At 38.4% G+C, this 26767-nt stretch overlaps 1 protein-coding gene across 2 annotated transcripts; it reads right to left on the bottom strand.

Annotated features, from left to right (window-relative positions):
- LOC109074956 (NLR family CARD domain-containing protein 3-like) lies at positions 1-26767 on the bottom strand. Of its 2 annotated transcripts, XM_042721163.1 has the most exons (9): positions 26626-26767; positions 25746-25891; positions 22741-22881; positions 16515-17900; positions 15996-16484; positions 13202-13375; positions 8585-8758; positions 3913-3959; positions 1-822 (listed from the first exon to the last, which is right to left on the bottom strand). In XM_042721163.1, the coding sequence occupies exons 2-9, from the start codon at positions 25868-25870 to the stop codon at positions 254-256; spliced, it is 3105 nt and encodes a 1034-aa protein (XP_042577097.1). In that variant the 5' UTR covers positions 25871-25891; positions 26626-26767; the 3' UTR covers positions 1-253. The 2 variants fall into 2 exon arrangements, with proteins under 2 accessions (XP_042577097.1, XP_042577095.1); XM_042721161.1 differs by having other exon boundaries at positions 1-795; positions 15996-17900.

Below are 26767 nucleotides of genomic sequence, written 5' to 3'. Positions count from 1 at the left end.
ACGACTTCATTTAATGAGTCACAAATGTGCTTTTATTACATTTGGTGATCAGTTTACAATAGAAATATTAAAGCAAATGTATTACTCTGTTTATTAAAGATTCAAAACAATATTTGTGTCTGATCTAGATTTACAACTTGTAGATGAAAATAAAAAAATAAATAAAAATAAGTACAAACATGTAACAATAATGTGAGATTTGATGAATTTGTGTGCGTGTGAACATCAGAAAGAGGATTTACAGAGAGTCTCTCTATTGTTTAATATCACACAGAGACAATGAGGAATCATAATAAACTGTAAATCCAGCACAGAGGGGTTCAGTGAATGTGGTGTTGAATGTGTGTAAGTGTGTGAGTGTGTGTGTGTCAGAGACGCTGTAGAAGGACAGAGAGCCGGCCGACACGTCCACATACACTCCTGCTCTCTTAGAGGATGAACCGTCAGCAGGTATTTCAGTGCTGTTATTATTGTGCCAGACAGTGAATCTGTCATCAGAGCAATCCAGACTCCAGGATTTGTCATTCCATCCAAACATACAGCCTTCTCTCACTCCTTTCCTGCTGATTCCTTTATATGACACGGATATATCAGCATTATCTCTGCTCCATTCAGCCTCCCAGTAACAGCGTCCAGTCAGAGTCTCAACACACAGAACCTGAGGAACATCATCGAATCTCTCTGGATGATCAGGATACTGCTGATGCTCATACACATGTGTGATCCTCCTGCTCTCATCAGACAGCACGAGTCGAGTGTGTGCTGTGTTTGGATCCAGTGTGAGATCACAGGCCCATGACCACAAGAAGACAGTGAAGATGTCTGTGTGCGTTTACAGCTTTGATTATATTCGCAAAGTCCAAACTGTCCTCACTATTTACAAATGTCCTGACTAATAGTGAAAGCTGTTGAACAGCGACTAGTGATTGAGATCTCACCAGCAGTGCTGGTCCTAGACTTCTGGAGCCCGAAACAAAACCCTGTCAGGCCTAAAACAGTGCAGAGCTGAACTTGATGCTGACATATAGGAAAAACATATATATTGCACAGATGATTTTCTATCATATTATGCACCTATCAATTTATGTAATTTATAATAATAATTATTATTATTATTGTTTTGTGTGTGTGGTGCCCTCTACTGACCAGCTGTCACTGAAATACATGATTATTAATGTGTACTGACACAAACTAAAAATTATATTTCATCAGTGGACTAATGTTGATTTTTAATAAATTAATTGATTAAATACATTTATAATAAAAGAAAATAATACACATTCTTCTTGCTCATTTTCTCCATGTTCTTGCTGCTTTTTCTGTCATTTTTCTAATTTCTAATTTGCTAATTGTTTGTAAGTAATGCCTCATGTAAACTTTGGTTTAGAAGAACGGAGTGTCTGCCTTGTTGGCAGGCTATTTACACTAACCCATAAACGTGTGATTCGCTATTCAACACTATAAAAGACAGCTACCAATCGTCAGCTCTAGGGGCGTAAATGTTAAAGTGCGTACCGAAGTCTTTGACGCGATCGACCCAGGTTCAAACCCACTTTTTGCCAAACTTTTTTTCCTCCCTTTTCAAATCTCATATCCCACTGGAAAGACATTTATTTTCAATAGAAAGGAAGGAAATAATCAAAAAGTTAAAAATAAAGTATAGGGTGATGTTAGGGTAGGTGTAGGGAGGGCTTTATTGTCCCACTAAGGTGCATCCATTCAATAATTTGAATTAAAATTATAATTTACATTCAATACGTTATCATTGCACACTGTGTTATAATGTACTACAATACTGAGGTGCAGATAATTGCCACTATTTGCAATAAGTAGTATAAATAGTATAATGCTATTTTAACATTGTAAATAAAATCTTTATCTATTTCCACTTAGAGGTGGGTCCATGGCACTGCAGTTAAGAAACACCCTAAATGGTCAGATTTCAAAAACATGATTGCATGCCTCAAAAGCTAAAACTAATGTGAAGTACATATTGTCTGTTGTCTGTCTGAACCTTTAGGTCGGGTGCCCAACCCTGTTCCTGGCGATCGACTGTCCTGCAAAGTTTAGCTCCAACCCTAATCAAACACACCTGCCTTTAATTTTAAGTGATCCTGAAGACCTTAATTAGGTGTGTTTGAATAAGGTTGGAGCTGAACTTTGCAGGGCAGTCGTTCACCAGGAGCAGGGTTGGGCTTTGTAGGTATTAATCCGGAGAGAGGAACAAAGAAGTTGAAAGGAAAAGTTCCATCAAAAAGGGCAAATGGTGCAGAAGAAACAGGTTGAAGTTAACCCACATGTTGCCACTCTTCTTTGCAAAGTGAAGCATTTTCAGTGGAATTTCTGAAAAGTACACACACACCAAGATCTCCCTTGTCCTTTTACTATTCTCTATCTTTATCTGACTGTATCTGTCATCCCTCTATCTGCTTCTGACTCTATTATTATGTCTTGCAATGTATCTAATATTGTTCTTCGGTTCTTTTTAATATTTCCAGCCACTCTTTGCATCCTGGGATGGAAGAGCATCTAGAGCTGAACTGTTCTACTTTTTTGATCAGAAGTGTTGTTGGACTCACTTGGGGCCTTGCTTTTGGCCATTTTGGACTGTTCATGATGTGGTGAAAATTCATCAGTCTTTGTGGGTTTTAGAACGGTTTAATTATGGCCATGTTGGTTAACTTGGGGTTTTAAAGTTAAGCATGGTAATATGTTTCAAGTCATTTAATATTATTTAGTTTCATGGTTAATTTATTTTGGAATTCAAAATAATACTAAATACAATGTTTTATGGCATTTCTTTCATGCAAATTTGAAAGTTGTATATTAAAGTTTGACCCCGTTTAAGAAGTATCAAATTATTATTGTTTTGTTTTATGAAATAACTGGTGAATTAAGTTATGCATTATACAACACTTTATGCAGTTAAATGTTGTTTAAAGCGTATGCAGTTAATGAATGGTTTAAATTTAAAATTCACCTGCTTGTCATTAATATTATAGCATACACACATTAAAGTAGTTTACTGTACTGTAATGGTTTAAAAAATATTTACTGTAATCAGGAAATACAGGGATATGCTGTAAATTAAATTACAACAACACGGCTGTGCATATTACAGTAACTGGTTGGCAACCCTGCTGCCAGTATTATGCTTTACAATTTACAGGAATTTGTTTTACAGTGTACGCCTCAATTAGTGTTACTGTGACAAAAACTTGTACACATTCACTTGTTGAACTTTTCCCAAACTATAATGCCAGACTAAAATATGTAAAATCAAGTGCAACATTTTGAAATATGATAGGCAACCTTTGCGTTATACCAAACTCTGGTCGTATTAAAATATTTTATGGCATGACGGCCATATCTGGTTCTTAAGTAAAAAAACGGGCTTTTATTGCTAGTTAATAGATTACACTATTAGACTACTTTGATCATTGGCCATTATAGATAACATAATGCTAACATACACTAACATAATCGTAAGGGAGCAAAATGCATCTACATAACTATATCATGAGATATCTCGATTCTCAAATATGTGTAACACATTTGGGAATGTTTCAAATAAAAAGGATAAATTAAACAAAACATAAGCCTATATCAGTTATACATGCATATATATATGACAAGCATGACAAGACGAAAAAAAAAAAGAAACAAAACAAATTAAGTGCATAATGCTCCTGAACTAGACAAATCATGTTTCTCTTCAAATCTAGTGCTTTGCACAGGTTTCTGTGATGTTTGTTTAGGTCATAGAAGATATCATTAACCTGATAGAAAAACAACGAAAGCCTATGAGATGAGCTTAGCAATACAGTCAAACAACAATCTGTCTGTGTGTATGTGTGTGAGAGAGAGCGAGAGTGTGAGATAGTGTGTGTGTGTGTGTATTTGTAGACCTACACTTTCGTGGTCCTGCTGTCATCCTGATCTCTCCTCCATGAGCCATACTATAAACACACAAACACACATTAATGAAGATCTGCATCATTCACACACACGTTCAGTATGTCAGTATTAAGTCAAAAGTACCAGCAGACACTGGACATGGATGAAGCTTTCTAGAGCACGTGTTGACCACCCGCATTCACACAACATCAACTGGAGTATACTTTGACAGGCTACACATTTGTTTAATGGATGGAATGATTACCGGTTTTACAATAAATAATAATAAAATTCCCCTCGGTTAGTATTACCATTTCATATTTTAATTATCATTATAACTGTACACGATTACCACGATTTGAACAACTGAGGATGAATAAATACTGTCCAGCATAAAGCACAGTTAGCTAACAGTCTCACAGCAGGCAGTTTCATTTTGTGTGACAACATGGCGGAAAACTGGCAGGTTTTAAAATATTGCTAAGAGAATTATACAAATTAATATTTGAATGAATTAATTATATGAATGTACCTCTGAAGGTTCTTACTGTCTTCAGAAAAGGCATTTTGTTTTCATCTTCGCTCCATGTAATACCTAATAAAGTAGTGTTCCTAATCTCTTTGTTCACGGAGGGAACAGCTGTAATTCTGCTGCTCCATAAGCGCCACCTGCTGTCAGAGACTGGATTTACAGAGACTTACATTCACATTCAGCCTGTGTGCAGCAGGTTTTGTTTGGGAAAAAAAAAATAGCATTCCCTTCTGTAAATTTTGGCTGGTTGATAATCAAGCTTATGTGAATTCTACACATTTAACCAATTTGGATAAGGCATTTAATGGAGCAGATAAAATGCATGTAATCATTTATTAATCAATTATCATTTTGACTTAACCCTTTTCTTAAAAGGCTGAAATGTGAGGTTAAATGGTGAAACCATTTATGTGTCAGTACTTTTTGGACATTTCCAGTACATCTGAAAAATAACATGATAATACTGTTAACAGTAATAATTCAGTTCACTATAATCGTGATAAGAAATTTTTCATACTATTACATCTCTATGTCGACTGTATGCATACACTAGTGCAGAGGTTTCCGAACCACTGTGCCGCGGCACACTAGTGTGGAAAATAATCCAAAACTTCAAAAAAAAAAACTTCAAAAATCTTCAAAAATCTCTATTATGTTTCGTTATTACTATTTTAAATCAATGCTATTATTCACATTTATGTCAGTTTGTGGGTTTTGCTAATATTTAATCAATGAAAAGCATTCACAAGAGCTTGTGACTAAACCTCGTAATGCCATTGGATCCTCAAACTGTCATTCAAACCTCATAACTCAACCCGCCTCCATTCAGAATGAAGCACCACGACATGCATTCTGAAGACAGACATCCACTTCTTCACAATGTAAGGGTAAATAAAGAACTGATGTTTGAATAAGTTCAGCGTTTTCTTTACTGTCTGTAAAGGCTGATGTTTTTGTGTGTTTTAAGAGTGAAGAAGAGTCTAAGCATTTGCCGTCCATTTGTTACGGAGCTCGGGAGGTCACCTGTAGGAGAAAAAAAAAAAAAAAACAATCCGTGGTGACGGATTCTTAAACTGTTCCATCAGTTTAACAAATCATACCCATGAATTTCCAATCCGTGCGCTCAGTGCCTTCTGTTTTTGAAGCCGTACCCACAAATTCATAATCCATGCGCACGCTTTTGCAATCCGTCCCCTCGGATTTGTAAACTCACAGATTTGTGGCCCCGCCCCCACCGGCAGATTCATTTGTGTTTATTTAACAATATTTATCATAGTAGCCTGTGTTTCATAGTAGCCATAGTAGAAACTAAGATAAGACTATGAAAACTATAAACTGAAACAAGACTATGAAAACAAACACGGAATGGCTTGGTATCACAGCTATGTGTATATGTGTAGAACAATACTCAGCAGTGTGTGAAAGGAAGTCCAATGCTTATAAAGTGTGTTTGATGATTGTGCTGTGTGTGTGTAATTGGTGGGTAATGTGTCCCGGCAATTGTTCCCGGGTCGCTAGATTTTGCCCCTTTCACACTGCCAGTGATTACCCGGAATATGTGCGTGCGTTCACACACAACCCATAAAGGTCCCGTGAAGACACGTGATATCAGGGTGTGACGTGTAATGCACGAGTCGAAAACACTAGGCACGTTAACTTTCACTGAAGCTGGTGAACGATCTCAGCTTCAGCACAGAAAATGAGGAACTAACTGATCTCTGCTTCGTTACAGTTTGCACATATTAGTTTCGTCGTGAACGTTGATCTGCCTTCAAAACACGCTAAAAGAGTCACGCGATAACGTGCGTCATCACTACGACACGGCATTAGTTCTGGCTTTTGTTCACACAGCGCTCGTTCCGGGACTGAACCCGGCACTGTTACTAGGTCCCCGACCCGGGTTCAATCCCGGAATCAATCCCGGGACGTGTTTGCGTTCACACAGAAGGCGACCCGGCAATGGTCGGGCAATTTTCCAGGTCCGAAGTGCAGTGTGAAAGGGGCTTATGAGATCATAATCAGCACTCACAAAATAGTCTTCTTTTTAGCATTTATTTTACATTAATCACCAATAGGATAAAACACAGCCGCCTGTGTTTTATAGGCTAAAATAAATGCTAAAAAGAATAGAAAATTCCCTGAACTTTCAAAAAAAAGGATAGAGTTTCGGGAGAAGAAGGTAAAAAGCGATACAAAACAAATAATGTGCCGGTTATGTTGTCATTCCTTTGCTCTCTAACGAAATGCAATGTTATATTAGGCCTAATTATTTAATAATAACATTAACAGTGAAGCATGCATTTAACTCTTGGGGAAAAGATTAGTATAATAAAATCACCAAAATAAGTCTTCACGTTAAGAAAGAATAGTGCACAAACATTTCCAAAACTGTAAAAGGTTATTTAAAAATGAAACATTCATGAATTATTTTATGACAAACAATGTACTGTCTTAAGTGCACTCTTTTATTTAGCCTATATATTAAAATAATTATAAAAAATAACTATTACTATTATTATTATATATTATTATACAGGTTGTGCTTAAGAAGCTTTTTATCCAAAACGACTTACAAAAGAGGAAAAAATTACTCCAGAGTCAGTCACAATGCCAGGTTTATTATAATCAAGTGCTAAGATTATCACAGATTAAACAAGATTTTGATGCACATTTTTCTTATTAAATCGTATTCCACCTCGTACTACAATTGATAGAGAATCACTTAAGACACTTTGCTGTAGGATTATTCCACATAATAATATTCAACAAAACTGTATGTTAACACGTAGGCTACCTATGAGCTTGCTGCATGAATCCATGAGTACAGTTTACAAAGGAACGGATTGTGAAAGTGTGCACACAGATTATGAATTTGTGGGTAGGGATTCAAAAACCGAAGGTACCGTTTACAAAATCTGAGCGCACGGATTGGAAATTTGTGGGTACGGTTTATTAATCCGTGGGTACGATTTGTTAAACCGAGGGAACAGTTTAAGAATTTGTGAGTACGGTTTATAAACTGAGGGGACGGATTGCAAAACCGTCGCCACGGATTGTTTTTTTTTCTTCTACAGGTGACGTGCAGGGCTCCGTATACAGGTGCTGGTCATATAATTAGAATATCATCAAAAAGTTGATTTATTTCACTAATTCCATTCAAAAAGTAAAACTTGTATATTATATTCATTCATTACACACAGACTGATATATTTCAAATGTTTATTTATTTTAATTTTGATGATTATAACTGACAACTAAGGAAAATCCCAAATTCATCATCTCAGAAAATTAGAATATTACTTAAAAAGGATTTTTAGAAATCTTGGCCAACAGATGGAATCAAAGTCTGAAGTAAAAAAAAAAAAATCAAAGTCTGTGACCATTATACACTACACAATTTTCTATGGAATATGTCAACTCAAATCTGCAGACTGGCTCTGAACTTTGGCAACTAGCATCAACTTCTCCAGACTGTAAATCAGTGAAAATCAGGGCAGAAATCGTGTAGTGTTATTCCACTATAACACTATAGACTATAGATAAGTTGACATCCATTTAATAAGAGGCATCACAATGAGGCTAGTCTCTATGTTCACCCCTATTAATGATTTATTTTATTTTATTTTTTGCTTTATTTTATTTGATTTTTGAATGTGTTACTTAGCTGAACGTGGACTAGTCTAGATGTTGCAATGGGTTTTAATGACACTTCACTATGAATATATAACTGGACAAATTGATTGCCTTGTTGCTTCATTATATATATATATATATATATATATATATATATATATATATATATATATATATATATATTGTTTGTGATTGAATTTGTACCTTGAAATAAAATATTTTTCAATTATTCTTTAAAAAAGGTTGCTTAAACATTTTTTTAATAAAACATGACGTGAGCTTATTGGGAACAGGGGTGTGCTTAAAGGGTACAGAAATGCATTTAATGATGTATATCTTAATCAAAATGCTTTTGTCATTTAAAATAAAATTAAATGTTTTTGTGTGAGAGATTAAGATTTATTTTAACATAACTTCTTGGACTGAAACCAACATTGTTTGCAGTAAAATGTCTCAATGTAGATTTTGGTGAGCTTAACTGGTACGTTTACCCTATGCTCTGTGCTTCAGTGTTTGACATACTTGAGTATCTGCAGTTTATAGTTTGGATCCTGCAGTTTGTGTTTGAGCAGCTGGACTCCTGATTGTCCTGGGTGATTGTAGCTCAGATCCAGCTCTCTCAGGTGTGAGGGGTTTGAACTCAGAGCCGAAGACAAATAACTACAGCCTTCCTCTGACACCATACAGCCAGACAACCTACAGACACAAACAATCAGATCATCCACAGACACACACAGTCAGATCATCCACAGACACACACAGTCAGATCATCCACAGACACACACAATCAGATCATCTACAGACACACACACAGTCAGATCATCTACAGACACACACAGTCAGATCATCTTCAGACACACACAGTCAGATCATCTACAGACACACACAGTCAGATCATCTACAGACACACACACAGTCAGATCATCTACAGACACACACAGTCAGATCATCTACAGACACACACACAGTCAGATCATCGATCTGACACAAAAACACAGATCATCTACAAACAAAAACACTACATCAGATCATCGATCTCACACACACAGTCAGATCATCTACAGACACACACACACAGTCAGATCATCGATCTGACACACACAGTCAGATCATCCACAGACACACACACAGTCAGATCATCTACAGACACACACACAGTCAGATCATCGATCTGACACACACACAGTCAGATCATCTACACACACACACAGTCAGATCATCTACAGACACACACACACATGTCAGATCATCGATCTGACACACACACAGTCAGATCATCCCACAGACACACACACAGTCAGATCATCTACAGACACACACACAGTCAGATCATCGATCTGACACACACAGTCAGATCATCTACAGACACACACACAGTCAGATCATCGATCTGACACACACAGTCAGATCATCCACAGACACACACACAGTCAGATCATCTACAGACACACACACAGTCAGGACCATCTAAAGACACACACAATCAGATCATCTACAGACACACACACACACATATCATCTACACACACACACACAGTCAGACCATCTAAAGACACACACAATCAGATCATCTACAGACACACACAGTCAGATCATCTACAGACACACACACAGTCAGATCATCTACAGACACACACACAGTCAGATCATCCACAGACACACACACAGTCAGATCATCTACAGACACACACACAGTCAGATCATCGATCTGACACACACAGTCAGATCATCTACAGACACACACACAGTCAGATCATCTACAGACACACACACAGTCAGATCATCTACAGACACACACAATCAGATCATCTACAGACACACACACAGTCAGATCATCGATCTGACACACACAGTCAGATCATCTACAGACACACACACACAGTCAGATCATCTACAGAAACACACACAGTCAGATCATCTACAGACACACACACAGTCAGATCATCTACAGACACACACACAGTCAGATCATCTACAGACACACACACAGTCAAATCATCTACAGACACACAGACAGTCAGATCATCTACAGACAGACACACACAGTCAGATAACATACAAACAGACACACACAATCAGATCATCCACAGACAGACACACACACACAAAACATACACACACACACACACAGTCAGACCATCTAAAGACACACACAATCAGATCATCTACAGACACACACAGTCAGATCATCTACAGACAGACACACACAGTCAGATCATCTACAGACACAGTCAGATCATCCACAGACAGACACACAGTCAGATCATCTACAGACACACACACAGTCAGATCATCGATCTGACACACACAGTCAGATCATCTACAGACACACACACAGTCAGATCATCTACAGACACACACACAGTCAGATCATCTACAGACACACACAATCAGATCATCTACAGACACACACACAGTCAGATCATCGATCTGACACACACAGTCAGATCATCTACAGACACACACACACAGTCAGATCATCTACAGAAACACACACAGTCAGATCATCTAAAAAAACACACACAGTCAAATCATCTACAGACACACACACACAGACAGACCATCTACAGACACACACACAGACAGATCATCTACAGACACACACACAGTCAGATCATCTACAGACACACACAGTCAGATCATCTACAGACACACACACAGTCAGATCATCTACAGACACACACAGTCAGATCATCTACAGATGGGGGCACAGGTACTGAGGGGGTGCTAGATCATTGACGGGGAGCTGGGCAATTCAGGGCTCCAGACTCAGTCTTCCCACTAGTCGCTCTTTTGTGATTAACTTTCTTAGTTCCTCTCAGGAGAACAGGGGATTAATCATTGCATGCTGATGAACTTTTATCATAATTTATAGTTATTATTTGTGATTTGAATTTTGTGAACGGGAGTCCCTCTTTTGCTCTGTTATAAGCCCGCCTTCAGATGCTTTCACTTTCGATTTTGCAATCTTTTCATGTTTTACAATAAAAGAAAATTACAACTATACACCTTTCACTTTTTAAGACTAAAACAAAAGATGGATTCATTATTATTTTTTTCATTAAAAAGCACAACAACATTAAAACAACATACAATGACAACCTAGCTTACAAAATGTTTATTAACAAAAATGAATAAGATGAGGCATGGCATAAACCACATGCTGTATTATATAATCACTAATAAATTATAGAACATTTAGCAAACACTGAGGAATCAAAAAAAAAGAATAAAAGAGAGCCTCCATGGCATAATGTGAGGTAAACAGAAAAGATAAGTTTTCAAAATGAAAACAAAAAGAAAAGTAAAACTAAACTCACTGCCAGTGACAGCTTGCATGTAGTTCATAGGAAAAGGTGCATTTATTTCTATTAGCCTAGGCACATCTATGTGGAGATGGCAGGTCAGTAGTCACTAGTACTGTATATTAATAAATATTTGAATTGTCTTATTTCCCTCCGACACATTCATTATCACTTTGCCGATGCTTTGATTGGCTTATGCGCGAGCTGGAGCGCAGAGTAGGCTATAGCTTAATACGCCTGTCTACATATTAAAGGATGGTTAATATATTATTATGTTAATACATTTAATATAACGTGTGACTAGTTGACTAGAAAAATCTTTATTCGGGGGCAAGCCAACTTAGCACAAGGAAGCCTCCATTTTTTAAATAAAATGCTATATTTACATTATGAAAATGCGACAGCTGCAAATCATGTCGTTATTGCATTGCACGAGGAGTCAAATGTTTTTTTTATTTTTTATTATCATCTTAATTATTAAATACAATAGGCTACAACATGTATATAATTGGTTCCAGGCAAAAATCTGTGGGGGTGCTATGGGGGTGCTTTTGTTTTTCCTGGGGGTGCTGAAGCACATGCCAGCCCCTTCCTAGCGCCACCCATGTCCACACACACACACACACACACACACACACACACAGTCAGATCATCCACACACACACACACACACACACACACACACACACACACACACACACACAGTCAGATCATCTCTACACACACACACACACACACACACACACACACACACACACACACACACACACAGTCAGATCATCTACAGACACAGACAGTCAGATCATCTATACACACACACACACACACACACACACACACACACACACACACACAGTCAGATCATCTACAGACACAGACAGTCAGATCATCTATACACACACACACACACACACACACACACACAGTCAGATCATCTACACACACACACACACACAGTCAGATCATCTACACACACACACACAGTCAGATCATCTACACACACACACACACACACACACACAGTCAGATCATCTACAGACACACACAGTCAGACCATACACACACACACACACACAGTCAGATCATCTACAGACACAGACAGACAGTCAGATCATCTATACACACACACACACACACACACACACACAATAACACACACACACACAGTCAGATCATCTACAGACACAGACAGACAGTCAGATCATCTATACACACACACACACACAATAACACACACAGAGACAGTCAGATCATCTACAGACACAGTCAGATCATCTATACACACACACACACACACACACACACACACACACACACACACACACACACACAGTCAGATCATCTACAGACACAGACAGTCAGATCATCTACACACACAAACACACACACACACACACACACTCAGACAGTCAGATCATCTATACACACACACACACACACACACACACACACACAATAACACACACAGAGACAGTCAGATCATCTACAGACACAGACAGTCAGATCATCTACACACACACACACACACACACACACACAGTCAGATCATCTATACACACACACACACACACACACACACAGACAGACAGTCAGATCATCTATACAAACATGACATTCAAGCCAGACAGACACACACACACAGTCAGATCATCTACAGACACAGACAGTCAGATCATCTACACACACACACACACACACACACACAGTCAGATCATCTACACACACACACACACACACACACACACACACAGACAGAGACAGTCAGATCATCTACAGACACACATCAACATTGTGACCAGCTGACTGTAAATTATCTCTTATATGTTCTTAATACCTCAGTATCTGCAGCTGACAGTTTGGACTCTTCAGTCCATCAGAAATAAACTTTACACCAGAGTCCTGCAGGTCATTGTTACTCAGATCCAGCTCTCTCAGGACACAGTTTGAGGATTGTAGAGCTGAAGACACAATTTCACAATGCTGATCTGAGAGATCACAGCCAGAAAGTCTAGAAGAGATGAAAAAAACAAAACAAAACAACAATAATAATAACAAATATAGCTGCAAGCAGCAATTACGGGGCCAAGCACTACAGAAGCAAGCTTCAGACCATCGGCAGGAATGAGTAATTAAAACCTTTTTAAGATTATTTTAGGCAAAATGGCTGAAAAATCATAAAAACAACAACTAATAATATGATTTATTGACTTATTGTTTATCAATAGGTGGCACTGTTGCCAAATTTATGTGGCATGGTCAGTGTGAGGTGACAATGGCACATACCAAGTTTGGTGTCAATATGTCAAATATTTGGAGAGATACAGCCTGAGATGCAGTTTGGCACTATGCCTAAAATTTGCAGCGGCGCTGTACGAAAACGGTTTCGTCTGTCGACACGAAATCCACAACTTTTTGTCAGCACAGTCTGGAGATCATATGACTCAATTTTGGTGAAAATTGGACCAACGATTGATAAGGAGTTCGGAAAAGTAGGTTATCAACATAAATCAAAATGGCGGACAGGAAGTTCAGCTTACTCTGGCATATTTGGTATCTATATTGTCGGCATATGCCACAGAATATTTTGAGACCAGTTTTATTGCAATTGGCTCATGTAATAAAAAGTTATTAGCATTTTTATTAATGTCATTTTTAACAATTAATAAATGGTTTATTACTATTGACCAATAGGTGGCGCTGTTACCAAATTGATGTGGCATGGTCAGAGTGAGGTGGTAATGGCACCTACAAAGTTTGGTGCAAATATCTCAAAGGGATGCAGAGATACAGCCTCAGATGTATTTTGGTATCTTTCCATCAAATTTGTTGGCGGACAGGAAATTCAGTCAATTATGGCTAAATTGGTATCGTTGTTGTCGGTATGATCCACGGAATCTATCAACATCAGTTACATTACAATAGGCTAATGTAAGCTAAAGTTATTAGCATTTTTTAGATATTTCATCATAACTTTTGACCACAAGGTGGCGCTGCCCCAAAAACTTTTTGAGTACCATCAGGGCATGAAGTCGAAGATTTTTGTAATTATTTTCGTAACGATACGATAATGCGTTCAAAAAATACAGCATTTTAAAACATAACTCAAAATGGCCAATGCCTAAAATGGCTGACACGGGAAAATTGGATATCATTCAACTTGATATGACCCACTGAGTCTAAAGAGACCAGTGTTGTGATTTTTGGCCAATCCATTCAGAAGTTATAATCAAAAATATGCATTTTTCATATCTCCTGACCACTAGGTGGCGCTGCGTCGAAACACTGCAAGTAGTTTCAGGTCATGGTGGTTATAACAAACACCAAGCTTGGTCTCAATACGCCAAACCGTTGTGGAGTTATAGCCTCACATGCATTTTTGCGTGCTTTTCGTAGAATTTGTTCGCGTGGTATTCGAGAACGGTTGTACAAATCAACTTGAATTCCATAACTTTTTGCAAGCATGGTCTGAAGATGATCTGAGCCAATTTTGGTGAGAATCAGACAAACCATCTACGACGAGTTTGAAAAATTAGGTTTTACGAACAATAAAATATAGCGAAAAAACTAAACCTTGCGATTTTTTGAATTTTGGTGTTCATTCGACTTGGCATGAGCCAAGGATTCAGAGAAAAATATAACATTCCTTCTGTACCTTATGGCTCAAAAGTTATTAGCATAAAGATATAGACCATTTTGACAAGTGGTGGCGCTAGAGAGTTGGAGTTATAGACTCCAAATTTGCTATGGTTTATGTTGAGACTGTCCTCTATCAGTGTGCCAAATTTCACAACTTTCCCGCAAGCGGTTCTACGGGCTGCCATAGACTTGCGGCGGAAGCGGAATATTTTTCTTTTTATTTTTAATAATAAAAAGAATCCTAACGATTACAATAGGTGCCTAAGCACCTTCGGTGCTTGGCCCCTAATAATAATAACAAAACAATATAGAAATTTACAGAGAGTTGTCAGTTTTTTGTCTGCAGTGAAAGGACGATGACATGATCTGAACATTGTCATTTACATTTAGTCATTTAGCAGATGCTTTTATCCAAAGCGACTTACAAATGAGGAAAATAGGAGCAATCAAAACCAACACAAGAGCAGCAATATACAAGTGCTAACTCGGTACACAAAGCAAGTTTTTATTTATTTATTTATTTTCATGATACTGTTGTGAATGTTTAAAGGGAAAGCACCTCCGCAGAGCGTGATTGACTAGAGAAAGACAGTCATTTCTGCTTGCCTCAATAAATCGCTTTTTTCTGCACTAACCAAATAGATTTTGCCAAGATATTTAAAAAAAACAACATCATGAGAAAACATCTCAGCATGACATCCGACGGACTTTCCTAGATTGCAGCAGATTTTTATGAATAATTAATGAAGATCAAATGCGATAATGCTATATTATTATTATCATTAATAATACCAGTAATTTATTTCATTATTTTATCTTCATTTACAAGTGAAAATGTCTCAGTTCCAGCTTTACTGATCAATGATGTCGACCGCCCTTTCCTGCAGCTGCTCTTCAGTCTCTTATTGAAATCTCATATTTAAGAGCGTTTATTTTAAAGGTGCCAGATTCATTATTAAATATGATACTTTAGTTAAAGATTAAACACTCACAGAGCTTTTCTGCAGTTGATCACAGCTGGTATCAGTCTTCTTCTCCCCTCAGCTGATGTGTTGTATTTCATGGGGTTCAGTTCATCCAGCGGCTCCTCTGACATCTGAAGCATGCAGGAGATTGTTGAGCAGTGAGCAGCAGAGAGAAACATCTCTGAGTGTTTGTCTGATTTCACAAACTCCTGAATCTCTCTGATCAGAGTCTGATCTTTCACTTCCAGCAGACAGAGGAACAGATTGATGGATTGACCAGCTGAGAGACGATAACTATCATGTGCATCTTTGATCATCTCTTTAATGTCCTGTGTGGTTTCTCTGATGCTCTCTGATCTGTTCTCTGTGTGTGTCAGTAGATCCTGTAAGAGTCTCTGATTGGACTCCAGTGAGACGCCCAGCAGGAACCGCAGGAACAGATCCAGATTTCCATTCTTTCTTTGGAGTGCTTTATTCACTGCTGATCTCAGTAGATTATACAGAGAGACTTTAAATCTGTAAGATCTGAATTCATGCAGAAAAAACTGCAGTGGCTCCATGCTCTTCATTAAATAGCAGTTAATTACATAAAAAGCAGCAAGAAACTCCTGAACGCTCAGATGAATGAAGCTGTAGACTTTCCTCTGATGAATCACAGATTCCTCCTTAAATATCTCAGTGAGAATCCCAGAACACACTGACACATCAGTGACGTCTATGCCGCTCTCAATCAGGTCCTCCTCATAGAACATCACATTGCCCTTCATCAGCTGTTTGAAAGCCACTTCAGCAAGTTTCACAATCACTTCTCTGTTAGACTGCAGGAGTTTCTCTGGATCTCTCTCTTCATACTTCTGCTTCCTCGTGTTGATCTGAATCAGCAGGAAGTGGATGTACATTTCAGTCAGAGTTTGAGGGATTTCTGCACTCAGATCTTCTTCCAGGAGCTTCTGAAGCACAGTGGATGAGATCCAGCAGAAGACGGGGATGTGGCACATGATGTGGAGGCTTCTTGCTCTTCTGATGTGTGAGATGATTCTGCTGGCTTGAAGCTGGTCACTGATTCTCTTCCTGAAATATTCCTCCTTCTGAGGCTCAGTGAATCCCTGAATTTCTGTCAGACGGTGGATGTATTTGGAGGGGATCTGATTGGCTGCTGCTGGTCTGGAGGTGATCCAGATGAGAGCAGAGGGAAGCAGCTCTCCTTTCATGAGCTTTGACATCAACACAGCCACTGATGAAGTCTCATTCACATCACAAACTTTCTGAGCGTCTGAAAACATCAGTGTGATTCTGCTTTCATCCAGACCATCAAAGATGAACACAACTTTACACTCCTCATAAATCTGTGAGTCCAGATCTTGAAGTTCAGGATGAAAGTCCAGCAGAAGTCTGTGAAGACTGTACTGATGATCTCGGATCAAGTTCAGCTCTCGAAATGGAAGCACAAACATGAAATCTACATCCTGATTGGCCTTTCCCTCTGCCCAGTCCAGAATGAACTTCTGCACAGAGACCGTTTTTCCGATTCCAGCGATGCCTTTAGTAAGAACAGTCTTGATCTGCTCTTTCTCCTCACATCCTGCTTCAGCTGAGGCTTTAAAGATGTCATTGCAGTCGATTGGAGTGTGTTGTGAGTGTTGTGTTCTGGCTGTTTTCTCCATCTGTAAAACCTCATGTTCTTCATTCACTCCTTCTCTCTCTCCCTCTATGATGTAGAGCTGTGTGTAGATGCTGTTCAGGTGGAGTTTCCGTCCCTCAAATAATCTCTCATACTTGTTCCTCATGCTGGTTTTGAGCTGGTCTTTGACTCTCTGTAGTTCATCATTCACTGGTTGATCATGTTTATTCAGGGATGCTGTAACGCTCGTGTTGTTCAGACAGAAGACAGAGGCGGCTCCTCGAGAGATGCTTCTATCTCGATATGCTCTGCTGACATTTCAGAAGAACAACAGATAAAACATATCTAAAAGTAAAGGATGTATAAAAATCTAAATCAGTTCAGTCTAGTATTTTCTGTATAATTTAATTTACCTGTGAAGTGACAAGTGAAAGTAAAGTGAAAAGTGAAAGTGAAGTGACATACAGCCAAGTATGGTGACCCATACTCGGAATGTGTGCTCTAAATTTCACCCACACAAGTGCACAGACACAGCAGTGAACACACACCCAAAGCAGTATATAATACAATAATATAACATTATATTATAATTATATTAATATAATATAATATATGTAAATGTAGGAGCACATGTTCTCATTGTCAAGTCCTGTCTATGTGCATTGAGTTAGAGGTCAGTGCAGGACTGTTTTTTTTAGTCCCGCTCCCACGAGGTTATATTCTGCACACACCCGCTCCTGCTATATATTCACTCCTTGTTCACGCGCTGTCCGCTTAGAATATTTTTTTCTTCTAATTTATATCTAATTTCCAGAATCTCACATTAAAATTTCTAGAGAAATAGCAAATACAATTTTAAGTTTCAGTTCAGAAAACGGTTCTGGTGGAACGCGTGACCAAGCGCTGTGAGTATATTGTGCCCTGCCTCTTTAAAAGGATACTCCACCCCAAAATGAAAATTTTGTCATTCCAAACCCATAAAAGCTTTGTTCGTCTTCTGATATTTTGGATGAAAACCAGGAGGCCTGTGACTGTCCCATAGATCAGGGGTTTTCAACCTGTGGGGCGCCGGCACCTGTCAAGGGGGGCGCGAGCATCAGTTAATTCAGACATTCCCTTGAGGATTTATGAATATGAGTTAGCAAATCTTTAGCCATGCACTAGGGGGCAATCTGACTCCCACTGCTTGTCAACAGTTAGAGCAGAGTTGGCTCGAGTATCAGTCATGCTTATTGACAGGGTAAAATGATTTACGGTTAGCCGTGTTGAAAATCCAACCACGGATTGTCATGTGGTTATCTCAGAAACACGCTCAGCAATAACACTGAATCAGGTAAACTGGTTATATATTTATGTTTAAGTATAATGACGCACGCTATACCAGGGGCGGTTCTAAACCCTCTTTACGTGGGTTTCAACCCCCCATCTTTCACCTTAGCCCTCAAAAACTTAACGATCAGGCCAGTGCTGCTTCCTCAAGAAAGTTTTTCATTCTCACGTGTTTTAAGTCTTGTCAGTTTAAACACTAAAGTAATTTTAAGTCATTTAAGCCCAAGACATCTCAATGCAGTCCTCATGTGCTGTGATAAAACATTTCTTATGGCGTTATTTCACTGACAAATGTTGAGAACTAAATAAATAGACTGCTATTGTTATGTGAGTGTAACCCCTCCTCCCTGGATCCGTACTGCCACTCCTCGTTCTTGCTCCAAGAGAGCCTCGAACCCAGGTCTCGGGCGTGGGAGGCAGACTCTACTGCAGCCACTAGCGTCAGTCGCCAGTGCACCTACTGAGATCAGGGGAGCGAGGTTTTAGCTGCACAGCACCTACTCATAGGCCTCCATTACATAAGTATGTGGGATAGATTATTTAGTGTACAGGTCATTTCAAGATTGAAAAAAAAAAGTGATGGAAAATATTTCTTTTCATGCATTTAAAATGTTTGAAAATGTGGAAACCACTCATCGCGTCGTACCATCTCCTGACTGCATTATTATTTGTAAAATAGGGGCTTTATGGAGTGTGTGTATACATGGTTATAAGTATAACAGTTTATATTTCATTAATTTAGGGAAATAAACAAGTGTCTTAGCCCTCAAGGGACTATTTGGCCAACCTTATTCCTGCTTGAAAAGCAAAATGTTATTGATAGTGTAAAAAACTATCAACTTTGAAGCACATGCAGATTGATGGACTAGCATTACTCAACATTACTTACTACCTTCCAGCATCACTACATTCAATGAAGGTAAAATAGTATAAAACATAATAGTTAATATAAATGGAACAGGGAATTGTTAGGCAAAACTGGAACCAGAATCAGAACCGGAAAATGTTGTACAATACTCAACCCTACATAGCACACAATCAGTTGTCCAAAAGAACTAGTTTGGTTCAGACTGGTGGTACAGGCTGTCATGTACTGTTATGTAGCTTCACGCTGAATCATGCATGCACAGTATTATCAGCTCATCCGTTCTCAAATCGGACGTGTCCGAAAGAAACCAGTACTCGGTTGAGTGTACCAGTGATTCAAAAACCTATGCAACTGGTTCTTGACTAGAGAACGAGAACTGCTCCAGCAGTGGGCATGTAGGTTCACTGAACACATGCTCAGTCCAGCTGCTCTGCTCGTGCACATCCCCTCATCGGTTCTCTTTTCACAGCAGTTCAGTCAACGTACTGTTAGGAGTAACTCAATAACTCTGGATATTGGTTTATTTCACATCACAGGGAGTGTCAGGCATGTTTATAAACCAAATAGTTTAAGTAATTTGTGGATTAGTGTGTACTGGAGACGCAAACTGTTTCAAACGATTCAGTTCGATTGTCAAATTGAAAGATTCATCGCGTACCAGACATCACTACTATGTTATTGAACTAATGTGGTTCAAACAACGGAGATGCAACTGTGTTCGTAACCATGGCTGGACTGGGATGTAATTTCAGGCCGGCAAATCTCACTCTCATCCTGGCCACAGAGAAAACGCCTGCGCTTCTGGATCATGTTTAGATATGGCTTCTTTTTTGACCTATAGAGTTTTAGCTGGCAACGGCGAATGGCACGGTGGATTGTGTTCACTGACAATGTTTTCTGGAAGTATTCCTGAGCCCATGTTGTGATTTCCATTACAGTAGCATTCCTGTATGTGATGCAGTGCCGTCTAAGGGCCCGAAGATCACGGGCATCCAGTATGGTTTTCCGGCCTTGACCCTTACGCACAGAGATTGTTCCAGATTCTCTGAATCTTTGGATAATATTATGCACTGTAGATGATGATAACTTCAAACTCTTTGCAATTTTTCTCTGATAAACTCCTTTCTGATATTGCTCCACTATTTTTCGCCGCAGCATTGGGGGAATTGGTGATCCTCTGCCCATCTTGACTTCTGAGAGACACTGCCACTCTGAGAGGCTCTTTTTATACCCAATCATGTTGCCAATTGACCTAATAAGTTGCAAATTGGTCCTCCAGCTGTTCCTTATATGTACATTTAACTTTTCCAGCCTCTTATTGCTACCTGTCCCAACTTTTTTGGAATGTGTAGCTCTCATTAAATAAATAAATCAGATGTAGTGATGAGGAGGGGTAAGGAGTCTGTGTGTGTGGTGTGGGGGGGTGTTGGGGGGTGTCAGAGGGCAGAGTTCAGTAAGGAGACAGCTGTAGGGAAAAAGCTGTTCCTGAATCTGCTGGTCCTTGTCCGGAGGCTCCTGAAGCACCTCCCGGAGGGCAGGAGGTTAAACAGTCTGTGGTCAGGATGAGACGAGTCCTTAAAAATGCTGCGATCTCGATGTAGACAGCGTTTCCTCTGGATGTCCTCAATAGCAGGAAGTGGTGTCCCTGTGATGCGTTGGGCAATTTTCACCACCCTCTGCAGTGCCTTGCAGTCAGCAACTGAGCAGTTCCCATACAGACTTTGTTAATAATAAATATGTTTACTATTTAAATTAACTGCTTTCTATTTGAATATATTTTAAAATGTTATTTATTTCTGTGATGTCAAAGTTGAATTTTCCTCATCATCACTCCTGTCTTCAGTGTCACATGATCCTTCAGAAATCATTCTAATATGCTGATTTGCTGCTCAAGAAACATTATTATTATTATTCACAATATTACTGCTTTTGTTGTATTTTGGATCAAATAAATGCAGGCTTGATGAGCAGAAGAGACTTCTTTAAAAAAACATTAACAATCTTACTGATCAAAATATTTTGATTGGTAGTGTATTAAAACACAATTTCTAAAGCACCTAAATGTCAAAATTAGTACAATATATTTGTTGAGAAATTCTAATGCTGAACACACTATTGCTTTATTAGGCTGTTACTCATTATTTTTGTGTTGCTGTCTGCTCAAGCTCCCTCCCTCCCTGTACAATAAACCCACGTGAATATCTGCCTTTGCTAAAAAAAAAAAAAAAAAAAATGTAACTTTACAATCGATATTGATGTCCTTTAGGACAGTATTCTGAATGATGATGATGATAATGGGGTGCCTACTGATAGCCTAACCGATACTAGCAGTTTAATACTCAACTAGGTTAATAAAGACAAAACTATCTAGCATATTTACAGATGAAACTGACCTGCACTTGAAGCCCTGAACAGGTCAGTGATGTTGCTACATTTCACTGCTTCTTCTGGCCTACACTTTCTTCAGATCCCGCGCATCGGTTTTGTTCAGAACCGTTTGACGAAAGTGTGGAACACACGTGAGCGGATTCGTATTGTAGAGCACTGACAGTGAAGACTAACCGATTTGATTTATTACTGAATGAAAAAAAAATCTGAAATGATCACTTTGGTACATTGGGAAGGCAAAAATATAAAATATTAATGATAATAATAATAACTAAAAAAAAAGAAAAAAACAGGTCAGCAGGCCAAATCAGCCACCAGGCCTCCGAGAATTCTCCCGGTGCTCCCGATGGCCAGTCTGGGCCTGTTTGTGACTAGCTAGTTCGTTTCCACAACAATACATTGTATTATGGTGTTTAATCAGCGAGTTACGTTGTTGTTTGGGAAACACACCCCTGGTCGGGTCCTGCAGTTCCCGCAGGAGAGCCGTGGGAATGCAGACCCCTACACTGAGTGTGTTTTTGACTTCCAATTTATCAGTTCTATCATCACCTCATGTTTATCCTCACCTGGGGTCAGAGGTCACTAGCTCATTATTGAATTTAGGAGGATCATACTGCATGGATCTGCCACTCTTCAGAGACACACAGCTGGGATCCGGAGAAGAAGATCTCTTCCTCTTCCTCGTCCTCATTCTCACCCTGAAGATCCTGACAAACACACAGAAATCAATCTTCCTTTAGTTCTGTCTGCTGTTTCACTAAATATAATCAGGGCTTCAAGAATAACTGATAAAATCGATGATAAAAATAATGGTCAGTGAGTGTGATTATCAATTAGTTGTGTCTGAACGCTGAACACAGTTAACCATCTGTCAGTCACATCACTTTATATCAGTGAATAACACATTTCTTTGGACAAAACACATGGAAAACAGCTGCTGTGGGGAAGATGCAGGAGCAAGTCGTCTGAAACATCAGAGCACATTTATATTCAGCTCTTCAGAAGAAAGCACATCGTTTATTGCATTTTGTCCAGTTGTGCTTTGACAGACGCATCTGCTGTTTAATGATTTAGAGACATGTTCTCCTCAGTGCAGAGCTTACATTTTACAGTTAAATCCTTCACTGTGAATGTTAGAAAATATTTTTTTATTTTGAAATCTCCATTAAACTGCACAGATGTCAGTGAAGGAGTGCCGGAGAACACATGCAATATCAAACACGTGATGCGCAGCAGAACAGGAGCACAATAACTCAACCTCGCTCTCTCTCATGAAGCCAACAAGGAAGTGACTAAAACTGCAATTCATCGACTGGCCGCTTGGCTGCAAAAGGGAGTCAATCCCATAAACTCCCCATGTTAAAATGCCCAACTTTACAGCAGGAAAAAAAAGGTTTACAGCCTGGTTCAAAAAATTATTTTGGTCTATATAGCTAATGTTGCCCATCATGATTTATATATATATAATTCATCCGTTTAAATTATATTAAGCCTTAAAGTTCTGCATAATTAAGGGCGTGGCCACTTGATTGACATGTGAATTGCCACTGCTGACACTGCAGTCGAACCAGGAGGGCGTGGCTTCAGCAACCAGCTCCCGCCTTTTTGCCCATTTTTGATTGTCCGGGAGAGTCGATGCCAAGATGGCGATGGCCCACTCCACCCAATTTGAGCTTCAAAAAAGCTCTTCAGGACACTACGTCCATGTTTTTATACAGTCAATGGTTTAGATTTAGAAATGGTATTTTTATTTGGGCAGTAACAGTAACTGTTGGAGCAGCAGAATATAATTTATGTTAAAAATGAGAGAATGTGTGTCTCTCAAACCTTGTGCAAGTTAACATTTTGTGCTTTTATTTTTGTTTATCATTTTTTAATTTATTTCTGCTTTGCTTCAATGGTAAACAATCCGTAATTTTTTTGTTTTAAATGTAATGCTTATATTTTACCCTTTTTTGCACATAAAGAGGAATAACATGTTTTATAATTAGGGCTGGGTAAAAAAAAATGATTTTTCAATAAATCGTTTTTTTTTTTTTTTTTTTATGACGTCAATTCAATATTGATTCACAAAAGCCATGAATCTATCTTTTTCCGGTATTTATTTCAGCAAACGTTTAAAAGAAGATCTGATTAATGTGAATCTTATCATTAGTCTTCTCCACTACATGTCTCCCTCTTATTTACCTTGCGCATGCGCAATGTCACAACAGAAAGCCTGTCACTCATTCAGTGCTTATCATGGCGGAGATACTGTTAACAAGAACGAAGCATGATTTCAATGCTCAGGTAAAATGCTATAGTAATACTACAAATCTGTGGAAGCATTTCACATCACGCGTAAAGGCGCCATGAATGAATGAATGAATGAATGAATGAATCAATCAATCAATCAATCAATGATGGATGGTGCAATGCACCGTTTTGTTTACACAAGCGCGGACGACGCTCGCGGTGTTTTCAGCCTCTGTCGTCTCACTATGATGATATGAATACACCAATTTCATCCCCAGCTGCTCTGAGAGTCACTTAATTAGCATTTTACCATTTAATCTGACAAAGCTACCATTATATCACATACACAGCAGCTGCAAGTTCCTCATGGCAAACCGTCAAAATAAAAGTTTAGTTTCACGTGGAAAAATGGTCAAAAATATATTACTATTTAGCAGTCTTAAGACTCAATTTATCAATGCTAGTACTACTAACAATACATATTAATAAATCTTTATTTTTAAAGGAATAATCACATTTGTTTTCTTTTTTTAATTTTAACAGTAAACCTCTGTTGTGCAGCATTTAGTTTGCCAAAAAATAAAAGGGTTTTTCATTTGATTAGGATAAAAATAAATTGTTTTATGCCTTCATCTGATTACCATAAAAGTTAAGAACATTTTATATGGCCCTATTATTATATTTAAAAAAAATGACCCTTTACAAAAAAGATAAGGTTTAAAATACAGGCCTGTGGCTCTTAATTTCTTTTTATAAATTCACCATTTGTAAAATGATGTTTACTGTTTAATAGCATTTGTATTAAAACTATATTCACTGAATGTAATCAAAAAAATAAATAAATCAAGAGTCTAATCGAATCGAGAGCTTGTGAATCTAAATTGAATCGAATCGAGACATCTGAATCGATACCCAGCACTATTTATAATACTGCGCGGTTGACACAGAAGAGCGTAAGCTGCTTGCGTTCAGCTCATATTCTCCAAAATGGTGCTACGGAGATGTGGAGAGACACAGAGGAGACAAATTGTTGAACAAAGTCGTTATTGTTTTCTTTGCGTACAAAAAGTATTCTCATCGCGTCATAACATTACGGTTGAACCACTGATGGCAGATGGACTATTCTGACGATGTCTTTCATACTTTCCTGGACCTTGACACTGTTATTTACTTGGCAGTCAATGGGACAGTCACAGGCCTCCTGGTTTTTCATCTAAAATATCTTAAATTGTGTTCCGAAGATGAACAAAGCTTTTACGGGTTTGGAACGACATGATTAATGACCAAATTTTCATTTTGGGGTGGAGTACCCCTTTAACACTGGACTATATCTCACCTGGGGTCAGAAGTCACTGGATCATCACTGAGGTCAGAAGGAAGACCATTGGATTTGTCACTCTTCAGAGACACACAGCTGTGATCAGCAGATGAAGATCTCTCACTGCTCTCTCTGTTCTCCATAATGAGAAACTGACTTCAGATCTGCATATGGAAACCATAAAGTGATGCTTTACTGACTGCAGTGAAGAAGATCTGAAGAGCGATCTTCATGAGCATCATCAGTATCTGAGCTCACTGATGCTCTTGTGTCTTAATGAACATATTTCACTTCAGCAGCAGCAGAAAAGCATGAATCTGTTCAGAGCTCGATGTGTTTCTGCTGTTGTAACATGACGTCACTGACACATATCTTACAATAACTTACTGATCATGACATCTGATGATTATTTTCAGAGCTGGTGCAATCAAACAAACTAGATTATTAAAATTAAAATTGAAGTAAAATAATTCAAATTCATGCTCACCCAAATTTCACCATAATCATATTATTAGTACATTTTATTTATTTATGTTTTTATTTTTAAGTGAAAAAGGTGGCGGCGTCTATTATTTGTATATTATATTTATTAGTCTATACATAAGTCAATTTATATGAGGCCAGCAATCGTAATTCTTTAGATATCACACAGTATCATAACTGGAAAGAGACTGAGAGAGAGAGAAACTGGGTGATATTTAATATCGGAAAGAGTGAAATTCTGCACGTTTATGCAAATATTACTGTAATTCTTTTATTTTATGTTTTCCCCTTCTAAAAGTTTAAAAGTTATCTCAGCGTCATCATTCAAATATCACAAACCAGACACTTTAATAAGTGCGAATGCGAAAAACTACAATAATATGACCTTATATCAGAAGCCGAGAAAAGAACTTACCTTAATGTGATGTTTATAACAACTTTTAAGTCTACAAAACGTCCGCATTTTCCTTTCGAGTTTACTTTCGGTTTCGAATCAGAGAAGTGAAGAATGCGCATGAGCAGAAAACATCCTCTTCTTCTGTGATTTGCGGCAGAAC

This window comes from Cyprinus carpio, chromosome B3 (assembly GCF_018340385.1).
Source record: "Cyprinus carpio isolate SPL01 chromosome B3, ASM1834038v1, whole genome shotgun sequence".
Lineage (NCBI taxonomy): Eukaryota > Metazoa > Chordata > Actinopteri > Cypriniformes > Cyprinidae > Cyprinus > Cyprinus carpio.
The sequence above is the reverse complement of the archived record's forward strand: the minus strand, read 5'-3'. Positions and strand labels throughout refer to the sequence as shown.